Genomic DNA, 22313 nt, shown 5'->3' with positions numbered 1-22313 from the left:
ACTTTGAATTCTATTTAGTTCGTCTCACAATACCAAAATAAAATGTTTAAAATTGTGTTTGGAAATATGTACGTATAAACAAACTACGGACCACACTACTAAAATAACTGGCGTGAGACTTGAATGTACATGTTTCTGTAGACTTTATGACAAGAAGAATGTGGATGCAATAGATATTGTTACACGTAAACATGCATGTTCTGTTCAAACTTAGAGGCACAACTGATATGTGTTCAGCAATTAATCATTTATTCTTTCACTTTTAAAATATTTTCCACATACTAGCTTTGGTTCACAGAACCAGTTTTCATATTAGTCTCAATGAAGTGATAAAGACAATACAAAAAATTCAATGTAACTACACAACTGACAAAAATACTGTTCACAGGGTCTCCAACATTTGCGTCACTTAGGAAGATTTCACAAGGACTCCTCTGCAATCCCGTGAAGTGATTTACATTAAAACAAGTGCAATTTCCAGTGAATTTATCACACAAGTGCAAGTAATTCACAAGGCATAGAACTATACATCACTTCAGTACATGCATCTGCTTTCCAGTGGCAAACATTTTGCCAGGTCAGTCATACGAAAAGGAGAACGAACACTCATCCTGACAGACAGAACTCTGAGCACCGGTTTGTCAGCAGAAAATGGATGCTACTTAACACTGACTGAGGAGAGGGAAACTGGATAAACTTTACGGCTACATGTTGCATCCAGCATTGGAAGTTCAACTTCGTACCACTGTATCTTTGTCTACTAAGGCCATGCAAAAAACATAAACATCAAAAGCTGAGAAGATCACAACTATAAGTGATACTGAGGTTAAAGGGCAGTATCTCTGCTTTATTACACTGATACAGTAATAATGTGGCGTGTACACATGCAGATGAGAAAAACACATTCAATCCTGGTGGACAGGTATATCAGTTTTCTTTCATACTAGTCACCTTAAAAAATATGAAGAATTCCACATCAAAATGTGTAGTGTTACTGTTCTTTGTCATGTTTTTGGTTACACTAAAGCTGTCTTTCTATTGCTTAAATATTTTACATTCCTCTTCAAGAATGCAAATCTGTCATCCATAGCTTACAAGGTAACCAAAGTAAAAAAAAAAAGAAAAAAGAAACATGTTATTTTGAACGGGGAGTGCTCTGGCAAGTCACAGCCACCAGGGGTCTCCCAAGCACTCGATGGGACAGTGATGAATGGATGTGAAAGGTAGTTCTTCTAACAGCTGTGCAAAGATAAAGTACCTCCAAAGGATAAACATTTACAATAGAACATTTGTACATAAAATGTAGCTCATAGAGAGGTTGTTTTTATTAAGCATTCATAAAATGAATGTTATACTGTTAAATTCTCTTTGATGAACAAATCCATCATTGTTTGAATCCATGCATAAAACAGATTTATGCATAGAAAAAGGAAAGTAACAGGAATTTAAACGTCAACTGGCCTGATAGATCAAATCTGGAGCACATTAGGATTAAATTGATTGAAAATGACCAGTTTTTGTAATGAAACTGAGCATTAATATTACACTGTGTGCGCGCATACATTAGAAGTGCCACAGCTTTTTCCAATGTCATTTTCTTTGATTGATATGGCTTTAATACACTGTAAAGTAACTCCGGTCTAACAAAAACACATGCTTTGACAAATCTAAATAAATATACACAAGTAAAGCAACACCCTGAATGAGCTTTAAGTTTATGATGTCTGACCACTACACTACACTACTGTATATATGATAAATGTGCACAGAGGTAATAATAACACTAGCAGTCTGAGAAGTTTCCTAGCAAGCTAAAAAACTAGTTTTAAGGAGATCAAGTATTATAACTCTGGTGGCTGGTATAATACCAAACCTCTTTAAACCAGAGACTTAGAGTGAAAAGACTAACCCAGTTACAATACTGAAGCTACTGTGCAACCTGCTCTCCACAGCTGAGGGAGCGATCGAAAGGCGTGTCATCTTGAGTGGACATTCAACCACAGAGCACATTGTTTCACAGTTCAAAAGAAGAAAGACCAACATTTCACAACACAAAGAAAAATAACACTGGGGAATGATTCAACCCGTTTTCTGAGAACGGTGAGAATTTGATAAGAGTGTGTAACCATTCCACCCTGGTGATAAAGCAACCAAGGTGGAAATTTAGATGCCTCCATCTCTCCATGAAAGCAATGTTCTGCTTTCTTTAAAAAAAAAAAAGAAAGTGCAATGTTTTCCCTACCTTTTACAACACATTTGTAACAGCTGATAATAGAATACTTTTAAATGAAAAGGAACACACACACACCTAACAGAAGTAATCTACATTACTAAGTCTATGTAGCTTTATGACTATGCTATATGTAAATTAGCACTCCTCACAAAGCATGCGAGACAGTGATTTGTGTTTTGTAGAAGGAGCGCCTGATGGAGTAGCAGCTGTCTGGCAGTGTCAGTGTACACGAAGAGGAGGTTTTTGCATGTAATTAACTAGAGAGAATTAAAGCTTGATGATATTCACTTGCATGCTGTGTGACGAACACTGAAACCATACAATGAGTTTACTGTCAACACTGATTTGGATGATAAATAACCAGAATACTTTGTGTTTAATACAGAAGTGAGGAACAGACTAGACTACACTGACAGATAAAAAAAAACAGTACCATTAGTGTACCTGTAAGTTAGTTCCCTAGATTCCCCTTTTGGTAATTGTTATAGGGGCTCTTTTATAATCTCATGTAGAGTGTGATATAGCAAGTGGGAAGTGATCCAAAGCCATATCTGGGATTCATCTTATTTTCATACATGTCCAATGACCAGACATACTTTGAATGAGTTTTGCTGGTTCCTGACATTCAGACTGATACATCCCATCACTGTTCCTCAGCAGGAGCAGTGACACAGTTGGTTCAGAGGTGAAAGACAGGGAGGCTCAGAGAGTAAACGTGGGGTCATACTTCTTGACTTCCAGAAGGAGGCGTTCTCTGTCACTGAGGGCTTGGTTGAGAGCAGCCTGGACACCAGAGAGCTGCGACTCCAGGGTTTGTCTCTGTAACGGCAGGATTATTGGATTGGTTAGCTCCAGCTACAGCTAGTGTATGCTTTGGCTACGTGCTACACGCCAAGTGGGCGGATATCAGATTCTGACTGACAGCAACAGGTGTAATTACAACACCATTAGACAATCTTGTGTACTTAGTCACCTCTCTGTGCTGTCCATCTTAGAGCTGACCAGTAACAGGACACCAGTTTTACAGCTGGATTTAAGACCCAACAGATTACTGTAGATTTAAACATGAGTAGAATCTGTGAATCTAATTCAGCTGAGGTTAGAATATCTTGACCTGACCAATAAAAAATTAAAGAAACAAAAAGGCCCTGTGGAATAATACTTTAGAGCTATACACAGACTCATGGTTAATACAGTGCTCATATTCATTTACACAGATTACAATACAAGACAAAGAGGTCCTTTTTTTGTTGGATCCCTAAACTGTGACTGTGATACAGACAGGGCCAAAACTACCACTGAGGTCATGTAATCTAAATGTTTGGGGGAATTTGAATGTGAAAATAGTCTGCAGGATAATGATCAATGACTACATTAACTCTTATTTTCTGGTACATTATTTTCTGTGAGGTATATGGCTTTATATAAATATAAGTATATATGTATATATGCTTTTGGTGTGGAGAAACAAAAGGGTCATAGATGCCAAATTTGGTAAATAAAATAAAATAAAATAAAACAGTGCAATTCACTATCAGCACTGTTTAAAGAGGCCTCCTTTCTTTGCTTCAATGTTTTATTGTCAAATGCATATAAAAAACACTATTTAATGTAGTTAAATGTTGGGAATGTTTAAAAAGTACAACTTGGCAATTTATCTAACTGACCAAGCAAAAAAAACAAAAAACATCCTATCTAATAAAGCCACATGTAGAAGTGATGACCACAGTATGTCTAAAATTCTGACTACGCCCCTTGCAACAGTCACCCTTGGCTGACACATATACAGAATACGGTGCTGCTTGCTCTCCCCTACCTCACTCTGCTGTCCAACAGAGCAGGAACTGTTTGGGTCGTCCAGGCCAACCACAGGAACACCTGCTGAGGCTTTAGGGTCTGTACCTTCAGCTGCAATCAAAAAGGAAATGGTGGAGATCACTTTCTGTTCATCTTTCTGTGAAGTCGTTACAGCAGATATTGCCAGCTGGAGTGTTGGTGGTTTTCCAGTTCATTATCATGCTAATATTTGGGTGTTCCACCCAAACTGACAAGCATTACATTTCTCACAGTGCACAAACTTCAAGTAAAAACAAAATAATTGATTTTCTTGCTTACCTTTGAGCCTCATTAAGCCGTCATCACTGCGCTCAAGGAGCAGCTGATCTACAATGAATGAAGCTGGGACAGATTGAGGGGCTGTAGGGTAGATTTTAGGGCTATCATCCTAAAAGAAACAAAAGGGATGGATCCTGACTGTTAATAACACACCTCAACACTGGCTATACATTACTGTTAAAGATTGCAGTCTGTCCAAAGGTTCAATTCAGTTTACTGCATTTCACCACAATAATCCACTCAGTATTGCCACTGCCTTACAAGGAGTCCTGGGTATACTAAAAACAAATAAAACAATGGTTGATATCTTTCAATTAAGTGGATTGTCTTCAAAATATTTTATGTTAGAATTTTTTTTTTTTTGTAAAGTATTGAGACTAAAATCCTACAATAATATGATATAATCATATACACAATAATGTAAAAGGGATTTTTTTACTAACAAACTACTTATAACCAGCAGGATCAAAATTAGTTGACAGTATCAACAACCCACCTTGACAGTGATGGTGATGTTGCTCATGTGTAACTTCATTGGCTGACCATCAACACTGAATTCATCTTCGAGGAATGGACCGATGTTAGCCACTGTGGAGGCTAACAGCTCTGCCTTGAAGTCTTGCACTCTCATATCCACGAAGCCCAAAGACTCGGCCAGGGCAGCGTGTCGGCCTGCAGCTGGACCCATTTCCGCTCGCACGCACACTGCTGGAGAGCTCCTGCTACCCTGCTTCTGGACTGGTCCACTTGGAGCTGCGGAAACGAGAAGGTAGGAAGAAGAATGTACAGTTGTTAGCCTGGAACTTTAAAGTGCCCACACTTTACACTGCAACAAGTTCCAGCATCCTTTCCATACTGGAACCTGATCAGCTTTTTCTTGAGTTGAGACAATGTGCTTACGTGCAGTAACTATACTGTAATTTAGAGGCATTTTTACAACAAGATGAGGCAAAATGTGCTTATTTAATTGTTGTGATTACACTGTTCAATGCTGTGCACCATCAATGTCTTTTGTTTTTTGTAAAATGTAACTTTAAGGTGCCAAGGAAGACCATAGACCAGGATTGATTTACATTTCTTTTTCCCTTTTTCTTAAACTTAGGATTAGCATCACACTGATAAGTCGACTACAAAAAATGCAAGTGTGAAGAGTTTGTTGATAGGAAACAAACTGCATGTCAACAGTAATTCAGGTTACCTTGTATGAGGCCAGCCATCAGGTCTGATACCCTGATATTGCCCATCTGCACAGGGCTCAGATTCTGGGTTTCTACAGCCACAACTTGGTCTTCTCCCTTTACTTCCATGGTACAGGCTGTTCCACTCAGGATCAGCAACAACACTGAGGACTGTAAGAACAGTACATCACAATAAAGTTACATTTAAACCACTGTTGATTTAGATTAGAAATGAAGGCTTGCAGGAGATTTTAATTATTCTTTAAACTATTACTATTAGGAAATAATGCAACTCCACTGACAAATCTGTGAAATCTGTTATATTATCATACTTAACCCACCATATCCTGAGATACATCCTCAGTACTTTGGGACAGAGAACTGCTGAGGTCAGCTGATGAACCTCCCTCCGTCCCTGGAGCTGGGCTGCCTCGACTGCCGGCGGGAGTGTTGTTGGGACGCATGGACTCCACACCTGACTCTGGAGACATGATACAAACTTACAGCAGATGTCCCCTGTGTAATTCCGAGAAATTGCTATGGAAACATGGTGGTATTTTAAGCACCTGAGTCCATGAGAACAACAAAATTGTCGCTGATATCACTATCCACAGAAAGATTTTCATCGGGCAGGCTGCCATCCAGGATAGCACTATCAAAAGAATGCTGGGAAGGCGACTGCTTCATGGGTTGGTGGCGCAGGCTGGCAGCCAGAGATTCCTCTGAACGCTGGACCAGTTCCCTATGAACACACACACACACACACACGCAAATACACACACAGAGTCGTCAAGGGACAGCCAGTAAAAGCATGTGGTGCACAGCATGGGCTCCAGACACACAAACACTATTATGCTGCCAACAGCCCAGCAGGAGAGCACTAGCACTTACTTTGCCTGCGGACTGAACAATTTGCTCATCCCTGAGCCACGACTCAGCATGCTAAAGGCGTCTTTCGTAATAGAAAACGCCCCTTTGGTCAGGTCCAGCGAGGCACTAAAGGCATCTTTGGTCACATCCTTGGTGACATTAATGGCGCTTGACAGCTCTCCCTCCAGGCTAAAGGTGGATGGTTCTCGGGAAAGGACAGGGGAGTGTCCAGGTGAGAGTTGAGGTGAGAGAACGGGGGTGTCCTCCTGTGCTGTTAAACCATCCAGCGCCTCCTCCACAGCCTCACATGCCTCCTCCACCACGCCATCTTGTTCATCCTGAGCAAATGCAGTACTGACGGAAGAGATGCCATTTTCTAACCCATTGTCCTCATGGATCACATCTGTGGAGTGATGAGTGGGAGAGATGTCGGAGTCTGTTATGCTGGGGCTGTCTGTCTCTGGAGTGTGGGGGACCTCTTCCTCAGGCTCTGAGTAGACTGGTGGCAACAGGAGACCCAATTCTGTAGAGTCCACCAGGAGGGCAAGACAAACTGTAGCAGGTTTTGTCTTCTGGCCGTGAGCCTGCTTAACATCTCGTAGATCCCGTCCCAATTCTGCCCCCAACCGAGCCATGGCATCCTTCATTCTCAGCAGGGCAACATACTGGTAGTGGTTTAGCCACATCTTCACTGGAGTGATGGTGTGGGCCAGGAAGTGGAAAGAGGCAAGTGAAGCCTCTTCCTGCGCTGAGAAAGGCTGGTTGGCTCTGTCGGGACTGGAAGACGGTGAGCCATTTTTAAAGGCTGAGGGCTGACACATCCACACAGACATGGCAAAGGGCTCAACAAAAGGTTGGGTTCTGCCTTTGGGGAATCGCCGAGCTCCATCAAAACCTAGGGTCACACGAGACAGACTAAGAGACCAAACATCTTGGGATCTTAAGTGCTTTCTGTCCAGAGGTTGGGACTCAGTCTCTTGAGAGTGCTGGATGAAGGTGGACGGGATGGGGTGGAAGGCACTCTGGTCTCTGGGATAGGGGCAGGGAGGTGTTGGCTGGAAGAAAGAGCAGCTGGCAAACTTGTTATAGGTGCTATTGAGGTCAGCTCTGGAGCCATGAGGGCAGTGGCGGGTGTTGCTGAGTGCCATCTGTGGTACAGTAACAGAAAGGGACTGTGGCCGCTCCGGGTGGTCCAATATGGAAGAATCCAAGGGGATTATCAGCTATAGAAAGGAACAAAAAACTGTCACATAAACCAGCAACTTACAGACGTTTGTATAAAATGCAAAGGCTCCAATAGGACAAAAACGGGCTACATAAACCTTTTAAATATAAACAAATGAGCCATTAATATGTAAAAACATTTGTGTACTCACCTTGAGCTGAGCTGCATCCATGCGGATGTCTACATGTTCGTCAGCCTTGTTGCTGTCTTGCAAATGGTAGAAAGCTTTGACCTGGTCCAGGGTGTGCAGCAGACCCCTGGAGAACAGATTGATCCACAGCACGCTGGCTGGATCCACACAGAGCTGGAGGCCATTCAGCTGGGCATACAGGTTTGATGTGGGCACTGGAAGAAGGAAGAAAGGAGAGAGATGCTGATATTTGCATGTGATCATTTGTAACCAGGCATTAATTACACAACCAATCGGAATATTAACACAAAAGATTAAAAAAATATGGTTACATGATACCTGATAAACTGGGGTTGTCAGGAAAGTAGTACTCAGTAAACTGCAGATGAACTGCTGGTACATTGTCTGGCAAACGCAGAGCTTTACGGTTGCAGGATAATAAAGACTGGGTCTTCTTGTTTTGACGGCCTCTCGTAGACACCTGAATGTGAGGTGCAGAGGTTAGAACAGTGGTGGAAATATCAGGTTCGATTTTTCATTTATCTGCTTCATTAAAGACACAATAAACAAAGACAAGGAACTCAATCACTCAACAAAAGAACAACTATGTGGCACATAACAGAACTAAACCACCTGAGCCTGAACATCACTGACTTCCTGTGATAAACTGAAGGTGGAGACCCAGACATACACAGAATTCCCCAGGGTGCCTCTTGTTCTATAAAATGGGGAACTACAAGTGGGGATGTTATGTTGTTTCATGTTGAAAAGTGTCAACTGTCCAAAATGAAACTGCAGAAGCAGCCTGGGTGTAATTTAAAGTGGCAGGGGGTTTCAGCCTCAGATGAAAGGCACTGGAGCAGCCAAATGAAGTGACATTTATGGGATTATACTATTCTTACTGATGTATTTTAATTAAGGAATACTTTTGCTTAGAACTTGGATTTTAGTTACAGTTAGGCTGTAGTTATTAGTATAGCAAATATTACACAATATCTTCTACTGCTCCAGAGGGGCTATTGGATGTCAGACATTTACACATCGGAAAATTAATATAACAAATCAGAAATCAGATAAAACATATCAGATAGCTGGTTTGAAAGAGACTGCTGTTTCCTCTGTAAAGCCCATTGGGCAGATCCTGCTGGGCTGCTAATCTAACACACATTTTTCCAGTTTGAGCTGACTGCAAGTGATGAGGACACTGCGGCACATATTACCCGCGTCAGCTAGCTAGTCAACTGTGGTGCTGCGGTTGTGGAGATAAGTCAATAATATACACACATCTTTCTTACAAATTATCATTGGTGTGTGTGTATAAGAAAAGTCACTTCTGTCAGGCTCCAGCTTGACAATGCTTGTGGTCAGTAATTAAACATGCTGAAACCACTTTGTCACATCTTTATTATCAACTAATCATCCTCTCCATACACACACACATTATCCAAAGCCTATACTTGTGATTGCCATGGTAACAGCTGTAAATAGTTATGTCAGGAATGAAATCCAGAGAAGGAAAATGGAGGTAATATCTGAAAATATAATTTTATTAATTTCCTTAAGAGACAATGATAAGGGAGTTATTGATATTTTCCCGTTTTATGATAAACTTGGGTCCATTTAAGATTTTACTATCATAAACTCCACTGTATTAATACCATCCATGACAAACTATGGTTATTACAAATAAGTCCAAAATCTGCTTTGTCACTCCTAAAATCTCCCAAATGCAAAGCGACTTCTAGCCTTGTCTGAGGTACTGCCTTACGGCTTCCACTGTCCATTTACTGAAGTGAGGCTTCTGTTAAACCAGGTAAATCAAATCAGTTGATGATTAAAGCTTGCCTGGTGAATGTCCACGTCATCCATCCTGACCACCACACAGCTAGATCGTAGCCTCTTCAGTGATGACCCTGGAGGACCTCTGACAGAGTTCCTGTTGGACGCCTGCTCTGTTTCAGGGGGGCTCGACTTGGGACTAGACTGTCCATCTAAAGTAGGTACACGGGAGAAAAAAACACTTTGTGACAAGCAGAAATGAATCATCCGTTCGAAATAAACCAGGCCTGCGCAGAATCGATATTGCAGTTGCCACACAATGCTGACTTCATGCATACGTGGGCAATAATACCCTCAGAAGATCGAGGCAGCCGCAGTTTTAAGAGCCAGTTGCTCTTCACTAACTGCAAGGCCCAAGGCATGACGGGAAACGCCTGGCTGTTGCCTGATCCAAGAGCTGATTGGCTCTTAGTTTTGACAACAAACATCACAATTTCCAAATTTTCTGTGTGATTTCAATATTTAACTCTAGATTGTAGGCTGTTTTTTGTCTCATGTTGCACAATGAAGGTTTAATCTGTTCTTCTTCTGCGTGGTTGATAATAAAGTTTATTTATATAAACCGAATGTGGTCAGCAAATTATAGGTAGCCTGAAGATGGTCTAACCGGATGTTAACATTTTGTGATTTCCTGTATATGTTTTGAAGGCTGTCCGACTTGACTGCAGCTTTTTGCCTGCTGCTGCCGCTTGATCTCATCCACTTTTCAGGCAAGGCACAGTTCAAGTCTGCTTCCTAGTTAGATTGTGACACCGATGTTCAGAAATATTTTTACAGATTAGGATTTGTGTCTTTCTTATCATAAAAAATGTACTGTTACTGAGCCCTGTGTTATTTTGTATGGGGGATGGGGTCATATTTTTATTGTTGTTACTGTGTACTGTGTGTTGTGTAATGAAGGCAAACAAGTATTCATGTTTTATTTCATTACACTGTTTTTTATTGTCTGAGTATGTATCTGTATAATTGCATCTGTGTTAAGCTGTCACAGAAGACAAACCTTTACATTAATTCTGTGGTCATACCTTGTACTGTCTTTGCAGGCATGTCCTTGGTCTGCAGGGGTACCTCAGTATGTGGCCCAGGGAAGCCAAAAGCCTCTGCTCTCCTCTGGTACTCCTGCAGCAGTTTCCCAGCCCACTGGGCCTGAGCCTCCATGGCTCCACTGTGGCGTTCCCAGTGACGACATCCATCAGCTGTATTGGAGCAGCAGCAAAAAGGCAGTTATGATTCAGCAACCACTCTAGGCTTAAACTCCTTCCTGTCCTGACCTGTATATAGATACTTTGTTGTCCAGCGGTTATCTGTTAGCTGTATGCTGATGTTTGCTTGAAATTGTTTAGCTTGACATCTTTGTTTAGTTATATGTCTGTATCTTTAAAGTTGTCCTCTGCACTGTGTTTAGGTTGATTGAGAGCTACCCAGAACTCAGATTCCTTGCATGTGTCAACAAACATGGCCACTTTTCAAAGCTGGTATTCATGGTATGTGCTCACATTATATGCAGCTATATATACATACGGTATATAATGTTGTACTGTGTTGATATAAAATCTTTCTTCTGGTAATATTCCCTTCAAAGACAGTTTTTTTTAATCAAACACAATAGCAAAATAAAAGGTTTTTTCTAACTGTGTTTAATTGACCGTAATCAGCTCCAGAGGCGACTCTGCTGTTCTACATTCTACACTTGAGGAATTCCACAAAGAATAATAGCACTGGGCACTCTCTCCCAGGCCATTAGTCTGCTTGAATAGTAATCCCCCTAACAGCTAGTCCTGAATGAATGCTGCAGTCACAGTGGGAGCAGGACAGAGCCTCTGGGAAAAGTATGGCAAAATCAAAGTCAGAGAAAAGACCCATCATCACACTCACCAGGTCTGTGGACAGGATAGTAGTCAAAACCCAGCTTCCTGAATGTCAGCTGCATGGCACCTTGCAAGCCTGGTGGGGGAGGCTCATCTATGCAATATCACATAAAACATAAAATCACATTAAAAACCAGCTCGACTTGAAATATACTTCAAATGCTGAACAATTTGTTGTGTTTTAGGAATAACTTTAAGCACACAATATTGGCTTTATGTTGAAGTAAAACAACATAAATATACTTGAGTTACAATAAAGAGGACATGTTTAGCATTTTTTGGCACACAGTGAGGTTTTTTCCAACAAACCTTCATCCACTGACGAACTGTCATTGCATATGTGTAAGTCCAAGCGGGATATGAAGGTGTGATAAGAAGATTCCTTTACATCATAGAGATCAAAGTATTGACTCATGTTGCTGGGGGTGCCAGTAGGAGCGGGTGGGGGCTCTGTCCAAAGGCTGTGGAGGCCAGGCGATGGAGGAGCAGTCTGAAAGATAGAAAAGATAAAAACATCTAAATTACCATTTGACAACATTAAGAAAACATATATTGCAACAAATGTAATAGGGAAACAAAAAGAAACATATCCAGATATAGTCTCATGCCACCTAATTTCTGGTTAAAAGCTCCCAAGCCTTTGTTTTGTCATGACAACTGCAAACTAATCTGTGAATACACTGAGCATATTTTATTTATAGTAACATAACTATTTACATATCCTGTGGAGGCAAACTGAGAAAAACTGTTGAAAGAGCTGATGTTTGGCTTTCACAGTTTCTTATTTATATCTGTAGCGCATACATTTGTTTTTGAGTCATAGTCATAAATTATTCATATTTTCAGGGAAAAACCAAACGAATTAGGATAAAAATCACTTTGCATGTAAACTGACTGTATTATTTTTTTATTTCTTACATTTTTCTGCTGTATTTGTGTGTATAAATAGTGTGTATTATAGTTGCACATTTTCATAGGTCAGAAACAATAACACAATAACAAATAATATTTATCTGACGTTATCCAGAGCAACTTACAGTAAGACTAAAATCAGACTTACAGCTGAGTTTGTGCTGAAAACATTTCACTATGCACATGTGGTAAGAAACAACGATCAAAATAAATGCTTTAAAAGTCAGATAAATAATAATAGATAGAAACAGATAAATAAAGTATCACTACAATTCCTTCCTACAATGACAAGTTAAAATATCTGCTGTGAAAAAGGCCTATTGAGTTTTCATTACCAAATATCAAATTAATTAAAACCGATTTAGAAACAACAATTATTGAGAGACGTGACCTTAGGTAAATCAGCCTCATATGCTTCAAGGTTGACAATGCCTGAAATTTGCCTGTAGAGTCTGTATTTAAAGCCCTTTAACATAAAATATTCTTCTTCTTCACACTGATTTTTCTCCAAAACATTCATTAACAGGATGAAGGCAGGACCTGTAGGGATTCAGCAGTCCTGCTCTTCCTCTGCTGGGCAGACTTCTCCATGGCCTCACTGAGAGATTTGGCATAATGGATGATGGCCTTGAGCTGAGAGTCCGTCAGAACCCACAGCAGGTCATCCAGAATGAAAAGCAGCTTAGATGCCAGCACATTGCAGTCCTTTATCTAGGATAGAACAATGAAGACTTAGACTTGGCTTGTGACAAATTATTTGCAATTTAAATGAGGTCACTTTTGTGATTTTTACCAATTCCATGACAGAATAGAACATGAAAGGTAGAAACACAATCCTACTCTGCGTTTTAGAGCAATACGAATGCGACCCTGGTTGGTGATGAGACGTAATGGGGTGCTACCGAGGTCCTGGTCATCACTCTCAATGGCATCTGCCTCGATACGTAGACTCTGCCAGTTAATTTCTTTGAATGTCAACACCTGATGGAAACAATAAACACATCAAACCATCCAGCTATGATCAAACACAAAAAAAATATGAGATAAAACCAAACCATGTTTTGACATTTATATGGAACGATTGGTATCAGTGTGGCAAAGTTTTTTTTAGACACAGAGAAAGAAAGGGCAACAGACACATTTCCTTTTAAGTAGATTACAAGACCTCATGAAAGGTTGTTCATCTCAATATAGTCCCTGCAGCTAATGAAAATTATTCACTGCAGGCCTAAGGAGCACACACTGTTTCTGTGGTGAAACACTGTATTCAGTTGGGTATTATCTACAACCTCCAGACAGAGCAGTGTTAAAGCTGGGTGAGGAGAACAATAAAAGTGTTCTGCACTGTACCTCTCCTCTCTTTGGGTCAGTGACGCGGGTGTAGCGGAGGTCACTGCGCTGCCATTTGGGGTTGAGACTGTTGCCTTGTAGCTGCCAGAGCTCGAAGGAGGCGTGGAAGGCCTGAGCCTGCACCTTGATGGTGATGGAGTTGATCCTAACAGACATGCCCTCTACCACTTTCTCTGCAAAGCCGTACTCGCTGTAAATGCACAATATAAACATGAGCAAAGGCAATGTTTATCATATACACAACATGGGATGAAGTATTTGTTTTGGCTTAACACAAGTTATATGCAGTCTTACCTCTGGCCTGCTGTAATAGCTATGGGAGAGGGGCCATTAGGTGGACGTGGCTCCTCACATGTTCTCATTTCTACCTCTACCTTATCCAAGAACTAAACAAAAGAGGAAACAGTGCTACTCAGCATACAACTGAGCAAGATTGAATAGAGAAGTAACCTAAAATTTACAAATGATAACAATGATGACAGCGCAACCTATGGAGCAGTGTAACAAAACAGTAAAATAACTACACAGGGTGTTGCTAAAGTCATGCCAAAGTTAGGTTATTTTTGGAAGAGAGAAGCTTAGTGTTGCATAAATGTGCAAGCCATTCTTACCAGGCAGATGGGGCTTGTTTTCAACTTTGTCCATTGTATCTAAAAAGACAGGAAGGTCCACAGAGTCAGTCACAAACACTTGCCACAGCATTCTGCACTGTTTATTATTCACTGGGCACAAGGGCACAGTGAACATCAAGCTCGTACAATGTGACGCAAGTGCTACAACAATAACTGCCACAGAGTCCTACTGCCATATCTACTTAACAAATCAAATATAAGGGAGCACGATTAATCACGTCCCCACAGTGTTGCGTGGCAGGGGAGAATACCGTTGGAACTATTTTTTCCTCCAAATACCCTTATTTGAATTTTTTATTTCTTTTCCAGTCCAGAAAAGTGGAAGTAACCCGAGATCATTATTGAACCACACCTGTGCAACTGGGCACTAAATACTTATGGAAACAGTTTTTCTTTGGTCCCTTTGCGGTCTACTCAGTGGTTAGATTGAATAGATTTAAATGGTTATTTGTCAGTCCGTAGTATGTTCAATTGGTATTCTGTAATGCAATTCCAATAGCGCTGACCCAACTTTCTATCTCTATTTTGAAGTTTTAAGAATAGCTTTGCAAAAGAAACATTCCTGTTAATTCCAGCTTATTAGAGGCATTATTATACACTTGACACTGAAACAGGAACCTGTTCCTATTGAAATGTGCAATAAGCTCTCAATTTCATTGACCAATAACTGATTTCTTATATTCTTATTTAACTGTAGCTCAGAAGGATCTTTATCTCTTTCTGCCATTCAAAAATATTGAGTAGGCCTCTCAGCCATCTGACTGTACTGAATCAAGCTTTTGTGGCAGGTGACCCCAAACTTTTGAGCGGTAGTGTATATTTGAATAAAAACATGAAATCACTCTAGGCCTCAATCAGTTTTTAAAATGTTTTAAACAATAACTGAAACACTGTAAACTGCAGTGCAGATGCAAGAATCTGGCGATGCAATACATATCGCAATACAGCAGTTACAATTTAATATATTGCAATGTAAACAAAATACAAAATCTAATTTTAGGAAAACTAATCACAACCATGTGCATAAACTCCGAGCTAAAGTTGAATTTTTTATGCAACCAGAACAGTGGGATCTGCATTTATATGTGTTACAGTCCCTGTAACATCGCAACATCACAGCTCTCAGTTTTCAATACCGCTATCCAGCTGTTGGAGGTTTAAACACAAAAAACAATATAGTGTCATTTCTTTATTTTCTTGCACCCCTAGTATCTTTGTATCCCGGGTGCTATTTTTATTGTCTGGGAAAACGAAACATCCTTGATTTTGAGCACTGCTGTAGATATCACTAGATGACATAAAAGTATCAGAGATACAACTAGCCTTGACCCATGGAGCCCTAAACAAATCACTGTGGATTCTGCTTCCAACACTCGATTGTCTATCTTGTTTATCTCGAAAGTAATTCCCGAGATGGCTGACATTGATAGAGTTAAAAATGTAGGTTGAGACTATAAAGAAGACTAGTCTACAGGCATAGCAGCAGCTTTGTTAGGCTGTACTTGGGTACAGAGATGCTTTGAACTAAATGCTAAGTATAGGATGCTAACATGTACACCAAAGTATTGCTCGTTAACAGAAGTATTGGACACCAAGAATGTCTGTAAACATGTTATGACAATTCACTAGCTTTCTCAATCTGGACCAAAGTGAGGACCCACTGACCAACCGAAGCTCCTAAAAACAAAAAAGGCCACTATCTTTGGAAGCCTGAACACAAGACAGACTTTGAGTCATAGAAGAGTAGAAGATATTTTGGTCTTAATATTAGAACTTTTTGAAGAGGATAGCCAAGGGCATTTTCTGAAAATAGGACAAAAACAACAAGTGAATGCCAGCAAGCGGTTGCGAAGGAGAAGTTTTTACTCAGCGTCAGCAGTTATTCTCTGGACTGGTGGCAACACCACAAACCTCATTAATAAGATACAGCTAAAAGAGAATACTGCTCATACAACAAAATAGGTCAGACTGAATGACAAGGAAATGTGCATAAACAGGCACACAAAAGATGTAGAATATTACTGGTGAAGCTATAGAAAATATTGTGTCTTGGGTTTGGATACTTCAGTCAGTAATACCATATTACAGCAAGCATATTACAGATGTACATACATACATACATACATATCATATGTAATACTGTCCTACAATGCTGGGAGACTGTTTTCCTCCTACATTTTAAGAAAACTCAAGGAGAAATCGAGGTTAAAAAGGTTAAAATATTTATATGTGTATAGAATACACCTAAATAACAACAATATGTATTTTATCACTGAATTCTGAACAAATGTCTTTTACATGTAGTATTACTGGGATGAACTGGGAACTGACAAGTCAATGCTCACAAGCCAGTATATCTCAGGATCACTCTAGCCTCTGGCCTTTTGTGTGCCTCTGAATCATGGCTTGCCTCTCTATTACCAACAACCAGTGCCAGCCTGACAGATCATACCGTTCTCAGCAGTGCCCGTAGCAGTGCTTATCTGTGGTACTGACTGCTCATTTCCTCTACGACTCTATGCACTCAAAAACAAGCTCTTTGACAATAATAAACTGAAAACCTTTGTTTAGTTCAAAACTAAACTATGACACAAATTACCAAGATGACATGAGTTATGTAGTTTTTTTCTGTACCGGCTTTGTGTGTTCTTAGAAAAGGGTGACAGCCTCACTTGTCAGAGCAGCTGCACAATCAGGTTTGACTAGTCAATAACATACCCTGATGGCGGCTTTGTTGCAGTAGACCCGAGTGACAGCCAGCCAGGTGGGCAGGTCAAGCATGTTCTGCAAAACCTCTTCATCAAGCTCGAGGTTGGACAGCTGCCCCTCCCCCTTCAGCGTACTCAGATTGATCTTGTCCGGGGACAGATTCTTGGTGAACCTAAGAAAAGAAACCAGATGAAAAGTTAAAATAAAACGTTTTAGGGTGAACACTTGCAACCTACATCTGGAAGAGGTTCATGTAACTTTTATCTGGGAAACACCCAACGTCATCAGTATTCGTCACTGATGATATAGGAGACAAAAATAGCCAAAATTCAATTATGCAGATGGCCAAGACGTTTTGAAGTAGTGCAACTGAATGAGTCATCCTGGGAAACCGTAGCAGCCTCCATACTAGTTTCACACAGCTGTAATCCCCATCCAGGCGAACCTCTCTCAGGGTACTAATGCAGCGAGCTCCAGCAGCCAGGAATAGGCTTCAGTCCCACACAGGGTAAAAACAGCAGCGATCGGAGAAAATCAGTTTGTTAAGAATTTTAATTTCACATACACCACATGACTGAACACTTTCATGACAAATCCCTGTGACATTTTAGACATCAACCAAGAGACACTGTTGAAAAAGCAGCAGACTAAATGTCAATTAAGAGAACTACAGTGTGACTCACTGTTTGGTTAATTATATTAATTAAACTAACAAGACGACATGTGAATGTGGTCCAATTTGTCAAAACATTAGGCCTAACACCATGCCGTACCTGATAAGCCTGATAAGCAAGTCAAAGCTTAACGTTCCTTTGACTCAACAAAATAACGGCTTGGCTTTCCTAAAACGAACACTACATATTAACTCCCACACCCTTCCAGGGCCTTTAATGGAGTCAAGCTTGAGGTGTAGAACTGGTTCACAAAACAACTATGACTGGACTTTATTTTTCATAGTTTCCTTTTGGATTGACAGAATATAAAGAGGTGATTTGGTGGTACTCATAATTAAGACCTAGATTAGAACAAATACTACTGCATAGTGGCGCCATTATTTATAAAACTAGAAATATAGGCTAATTACTAAGATTAGCGTGGTTTAAAGAGAGCAGAAATTCCATAGCTTATTGAAGGCAAGAAAGAAGTCATTGTGTGCACATGAAAACTAATGATATGATCTTGATATTATCCCACCTGTCTAAAAAGGACCATATTGTTATATGAATACTGCTACACTGACACAGATACGTTTTTTTTTAAGCAAAGAATAAATAAACTCATGAAAGTGATTATTTCTCACAGCAGGATGCAAGATAACTGAAGAAATACGTGGACTGTAAGGCCCATTTCCTGTATAAGAACAAGCTATGGTCAACATTAAAATTCTGTCCACTGTGACCTATCTGGTACAAATAAATACTTTAATTATTCAGTGACAGAGGTTCAGTCTTATGATCAACTTTAGCCTTTACCCCATCCAGCTGGAGCAAAAGACCTTTTAAACAAATATCAACATTGCTCTCCCACCTAAATTTATTTCTTAACAATGCTCAACAGTGCTAAAATGAGAGCAACAGAGAAGTTCTGAATAGGGCTGCACAATCAAAATATTATCTAAGTCACAGAAGCTGCAATTTCTTGATGAAGGTCAAATGTGTGACAAAACAGAATTATAATAAAGCACTGTAGTACTGTAGAGATGCTTACAAATATTGTTCTCTGGATTTAAGAAAACATGTTTGTTTGGAACAGACCCCCCCCAAAAAATATCACATCATGATTTTAATAGTTGTTTCAGGGATTCGTGATGCAAAAATTACTTTTCCCTACACTAATCGTGAACCGTATCGCAATATCTGTTAGAATAATCGCCCTATTTCTGACACAATAAAACCTAAAACAAAACAGCAGTCTCTAAGTCTCCTGAGTGATCACATGTAGAAGGAGTAAGACCAGGTATGGGGAAATGGCTGCAAGCCAGGAGCTTCACTGACTATTCTGACAGCAAACCTCAGCTGACAACATTCATCCCTTCATTCATTCATTCATTCATGAGCAGTAGGCCAACTGGATACACACACCTGAACAAGCTTAGTCTTCCCCAGAGTTGGGGCTATAGAAAAAAAAAAAAGGCTTTCAGTATCCTGATAAATGTATGTGTGAGGTTATAATTGTTCCAAGACATAAAGATATAAAAAGCTAAAATACTCCATATCACATATAGAAAACTATTTTTCTGTCTGTCTCACTGAGGAGATGGCATTGTTTTTTAGCTGCTTACTTAAAAAACTAAAAGGAGGAATGATTCTTACGAAATAATCCAAGTTATTTCATTAAATTACTTAAACCTAATTATGATATTTAGACCCTCGGACCACAAAGACATAAAAAAAATACCAAGTAACATTAAGCAGTGTTGTATGGGTAGAGCGGGTTCAGCACTAAAGGGAAGGTATTAGGCCCATTGAGTCCAATATATGAGCTTTACACAGCACGTATTAAGGCAGACTGTAGCACATGTAACAGTATTAAGGACACTTAATGGATACGTCTGTAAAAAGTAATTTAGTTAACGGTCTGGTTGAACTGGTTTGCTGCGTTCAATGTCTCTGTCAAGTGTCCCAACGTGTAGCGTTAAGCTAACAGATGGTAACCACTGTGGAAATCAATGTAGCTACACGTATAGATAGCAAATATTAGCTGACAAACGTTTTCTGTGTTGGTAAGCAGCAACGTTATAAAAAAATAAAAAAATAAAACACCATCCAGCTGGGCTAACCACAGCTAACACAAACGCCAAAGATAACACTTACCTTGATAAATGTTTCAGAATTTGCTTTTTAATTATTCCGGCCATTTTCTACAAGCGGTTGTCTTCGTACACTATAACACCGGGTCTAAAACAAAACATATACTAGCTTGTAGGTATCTCTATACTGTACACAACCGCGGCTCCGTGCATCTTTCTTAGCCGCCGCTGGCACAGCACAGCCTAGCTGCTACCTCGCTAAAGCACCGGACTGCCGCTGACCCCCTTTCACACACACACACACACACACACACACACACTCACACACACACACACACACACACACACACACACACACACACGTTACTCCACCACGAAAACACAGCAGCAGCTCCAACGACACGACGACGCCACCTGCTGGATGTTCAGGGGTAAAAGCAGGTGGGCGGCAGAGCGGTTGAAGAACAAATAAAATGCCTTGGTTACAGCAAAGTGATGGTTTATGTGCGGTGGTGTGGTAGTGCCTGGAGAAGTGGGTATACTCTTAATATATGTGCCCTAGTTTTATTTGTTTTATTTGTTTTTGCAGCCCGTGTAGTAAAGGATAAACGCCCTATGCTATAAACAATGACATGTAATAAGAATAAGACTTTATTGATCCAACACTGGGGAAATTCACTCCTAATACTTTGCATATTAATCAGAATCAGAATCAGATTAAAGGTACGTGCACACATACAAAGGAATTTGACTCCAGTTTTACGTTGCTGTCATTGTGCATACACAGAATGAGCATAAATAAACAGGAAAACAAGCTCAACAAAATAGACATAAACTACTATGTACAGTTAAACGTATATATAAACGAAGAACGACAATAACATTTGTAGACACTTGACAAGAGGGTGCAGAGTGCAAAGGATGCTGGACTAAATACTTACGTGCAAGTATTTTTCTGTAGGCTACATTAGGGAGGTGAATATATACAGTATATACAATATACACAGCATGCAAAAAAATAAATAGTAAATAGTTTGCAGGTACAGTTGATGTAAGGGTGCCAGGATTATTGTACAGGGATTGTTCCCTCAACTAAAAATGGCCCAGTAGTATTTGGTGGTCACCATATGGTCACTTCACTTCTGCTGCTTGACTTCAGGGAGTTATGAAAACAACATTAGTTATAGAAGAGGAGCAGATATTTGAATCTATGCTGGTCCACAGACAGATGAGACAGCTACATAATTATGCATTTTGAGAGAAACATTCCTTATTTCTGACCTCATCTACTCATGAAAATTGGATAACTATCTCATGCCTTTATCAATCTAAGAAAAAAAATGAAAAGAATACTACTGAATGATACATCAGAGGGGGTATATTAATGGTTATACCCAATGCAGACTGAAAAATTAAGTGGGTATACTCTGCACACATCACTGGCTGTGTGTTACTGACTTTATTTAATCAGGCAGTCTAAGATAATCAGAGTGTACTGTAATTAATATTCCACATGCAATTAATTCTAATATCCAAGGACTGCCTTTACTACAGCAGACATTTTGACACAGTAGAAAATGCACACATATTTAGTAATAACATTAAAAAAAGCTCCCTTACATTCAAGCCACAACAGTGTCACAACTGAAGCAGTCAAGAAGAATTTAGCTATCATTTACTTTACTAAATGTCTTAAAAAGAGCCTTATCTTATTATCTACTTCCTAAAAAAAACAGATGAAACAAACATAACTGACATATTTCATATCACATTTTATACATTTTGTTCCATCATTTGAGGTGTCCTGCTATCATTATATTATATTAGTAGATAAAAGCACATTAAATAGCATTTTCTTTTGCAGGTTTTCTGAAGATTTGCATTACATTTGGATAGAAACCTGGCTATTCAGGTAGTGTTTCAGTATAAGAGTTGGTAAGAGTTTTCTGGGTCTCTGGTATGGCTGCACAAATTAGTAAAAATAATTTTATTGCGATTCTTTTGACAGATATTACGATTGCAGTATGATTCACAGTTAATGGGGATTATCTTTTTTGCATCACAATTTTCATTTTAACTAAAAAAACCCAAAACATAATGTCATGATGATGTGAAATGTGTTGGGTCTATACAAAACAAATATGTTTACTTACATCTGGAGAACAATATTTGTAGGCCAAGGCATCTCTGCAGCACTACAGCACTTCATTATAATGCTGTTTGTCACATTTTACCTTTATCATATAAAAATGATAGCTTATACTATTTAAATATTGCACTATTAATATTGCAATTACGATAATATTTCAGGGGACAGCACGTTTGCCCCGGGGCTCCCAAACAGGTTAATCTGGCCATGTACAGTATAAAGAACACATAGAACCATAACTAGTCACACTGCTCATTTGTATAAATGCAGTATTGCTAAGGAAACAATATTCTTTCACAATATTACATTGTATTACATTCAATACAAGAGATATATCATTTGATACAACTTGAA

At 39.6% G+C, this 22313-nt stretch overlaps 1 protein-coding gene across 1 annotated transcript; it reads right to left on the bottom strand.

The window, feature by feature from the left end:
- Positions 1 to 228: 228 nt before the first annotated feature.
- bltp3a (bridge-like lipid transfer protein family member 3A) lies at positions 229 to 20115 on the bottom strand. Its single transcript, XM_051426867.1, has 21 exons — positions 19875 to 20115; positions 17071 to 17233; positions 14332 to 14370; positions 14015 to 14106; positions 13721 to 13910; positions 13211 to 13351; positions 12911 to 13081; positions 11768 to 11948; positions 11466 to 11552; positions 10616 to 10786; positions 9597 to 9742; positions 8091 to 8232; positions 7773 to 7966; positions 6418 to 7619; positions 6093 to 6268; positions 5868 to 6007; positions 5547 to 5697; positions 4845 to 5101; positions 4349 to 4457; positions 4050 to 4141; positions 229 to 3052 (listed from the first exon to the last, which is right to left on the bottom strand). The coding sequence occupies exons 1-21, from the start codon at positions 19916 to 19918 to the stop codon at positions 2936 to 2938; spliced, it is 4005 nt and encodes a 1334-aa protein (XP_051282827.1). The 5' UTR covers positions 19919 to 20115; the 3' UTR covers positions 229 to 2935.
- Positions 20116 to 22313: the final 2198 nt, after the last annotated feature.

This window comes from Dicentrarchus labrax, unplaced genomic scaffold (genome assembly GCF_905237075.1).
Source record: "Dicentrarchus labrax unplaced genomic scaffold, dlabrax2021, whole genome shotgun sequence".
Taxonomy (NCBI): domain Eukaryota; kingdom Metazoa; phylum Chordata; class Actinopteri; family Moronidae; genus Dicentrarchus; species Dicentrarchus labrax.
The sequence above is the reverse complement of the archived record's forward strand: the minus strand, read 5'-3'. Positions and strand labels throughout refer to the sequence as shown.

Excerpts from the sequence above, each read along its gene's own strand:
- bltp3a (XM_051426867.1), bottom strand. The coding sequence starts at position 19,918 with ATGGCCGGAATAATTAAAAAGCAAATTCTGAAACATTTATCAAG. Across the intron at positions 17,234-19,874 it reads ATTCTGAAACATTTATCAAG|GTTCACCAAGAATCTGTCCC; the intron begins GTAAGTGTTATC and ends TTCTTTTCTTAG. Across the intron at positions 3,053-4,049 it reads CTGTTGGACAGCAGAGTGAG|AGACAAACCCTGGAGTCGCA; the intron begins GTAGGGGAGAGC and ends CTGCCGTTACAG.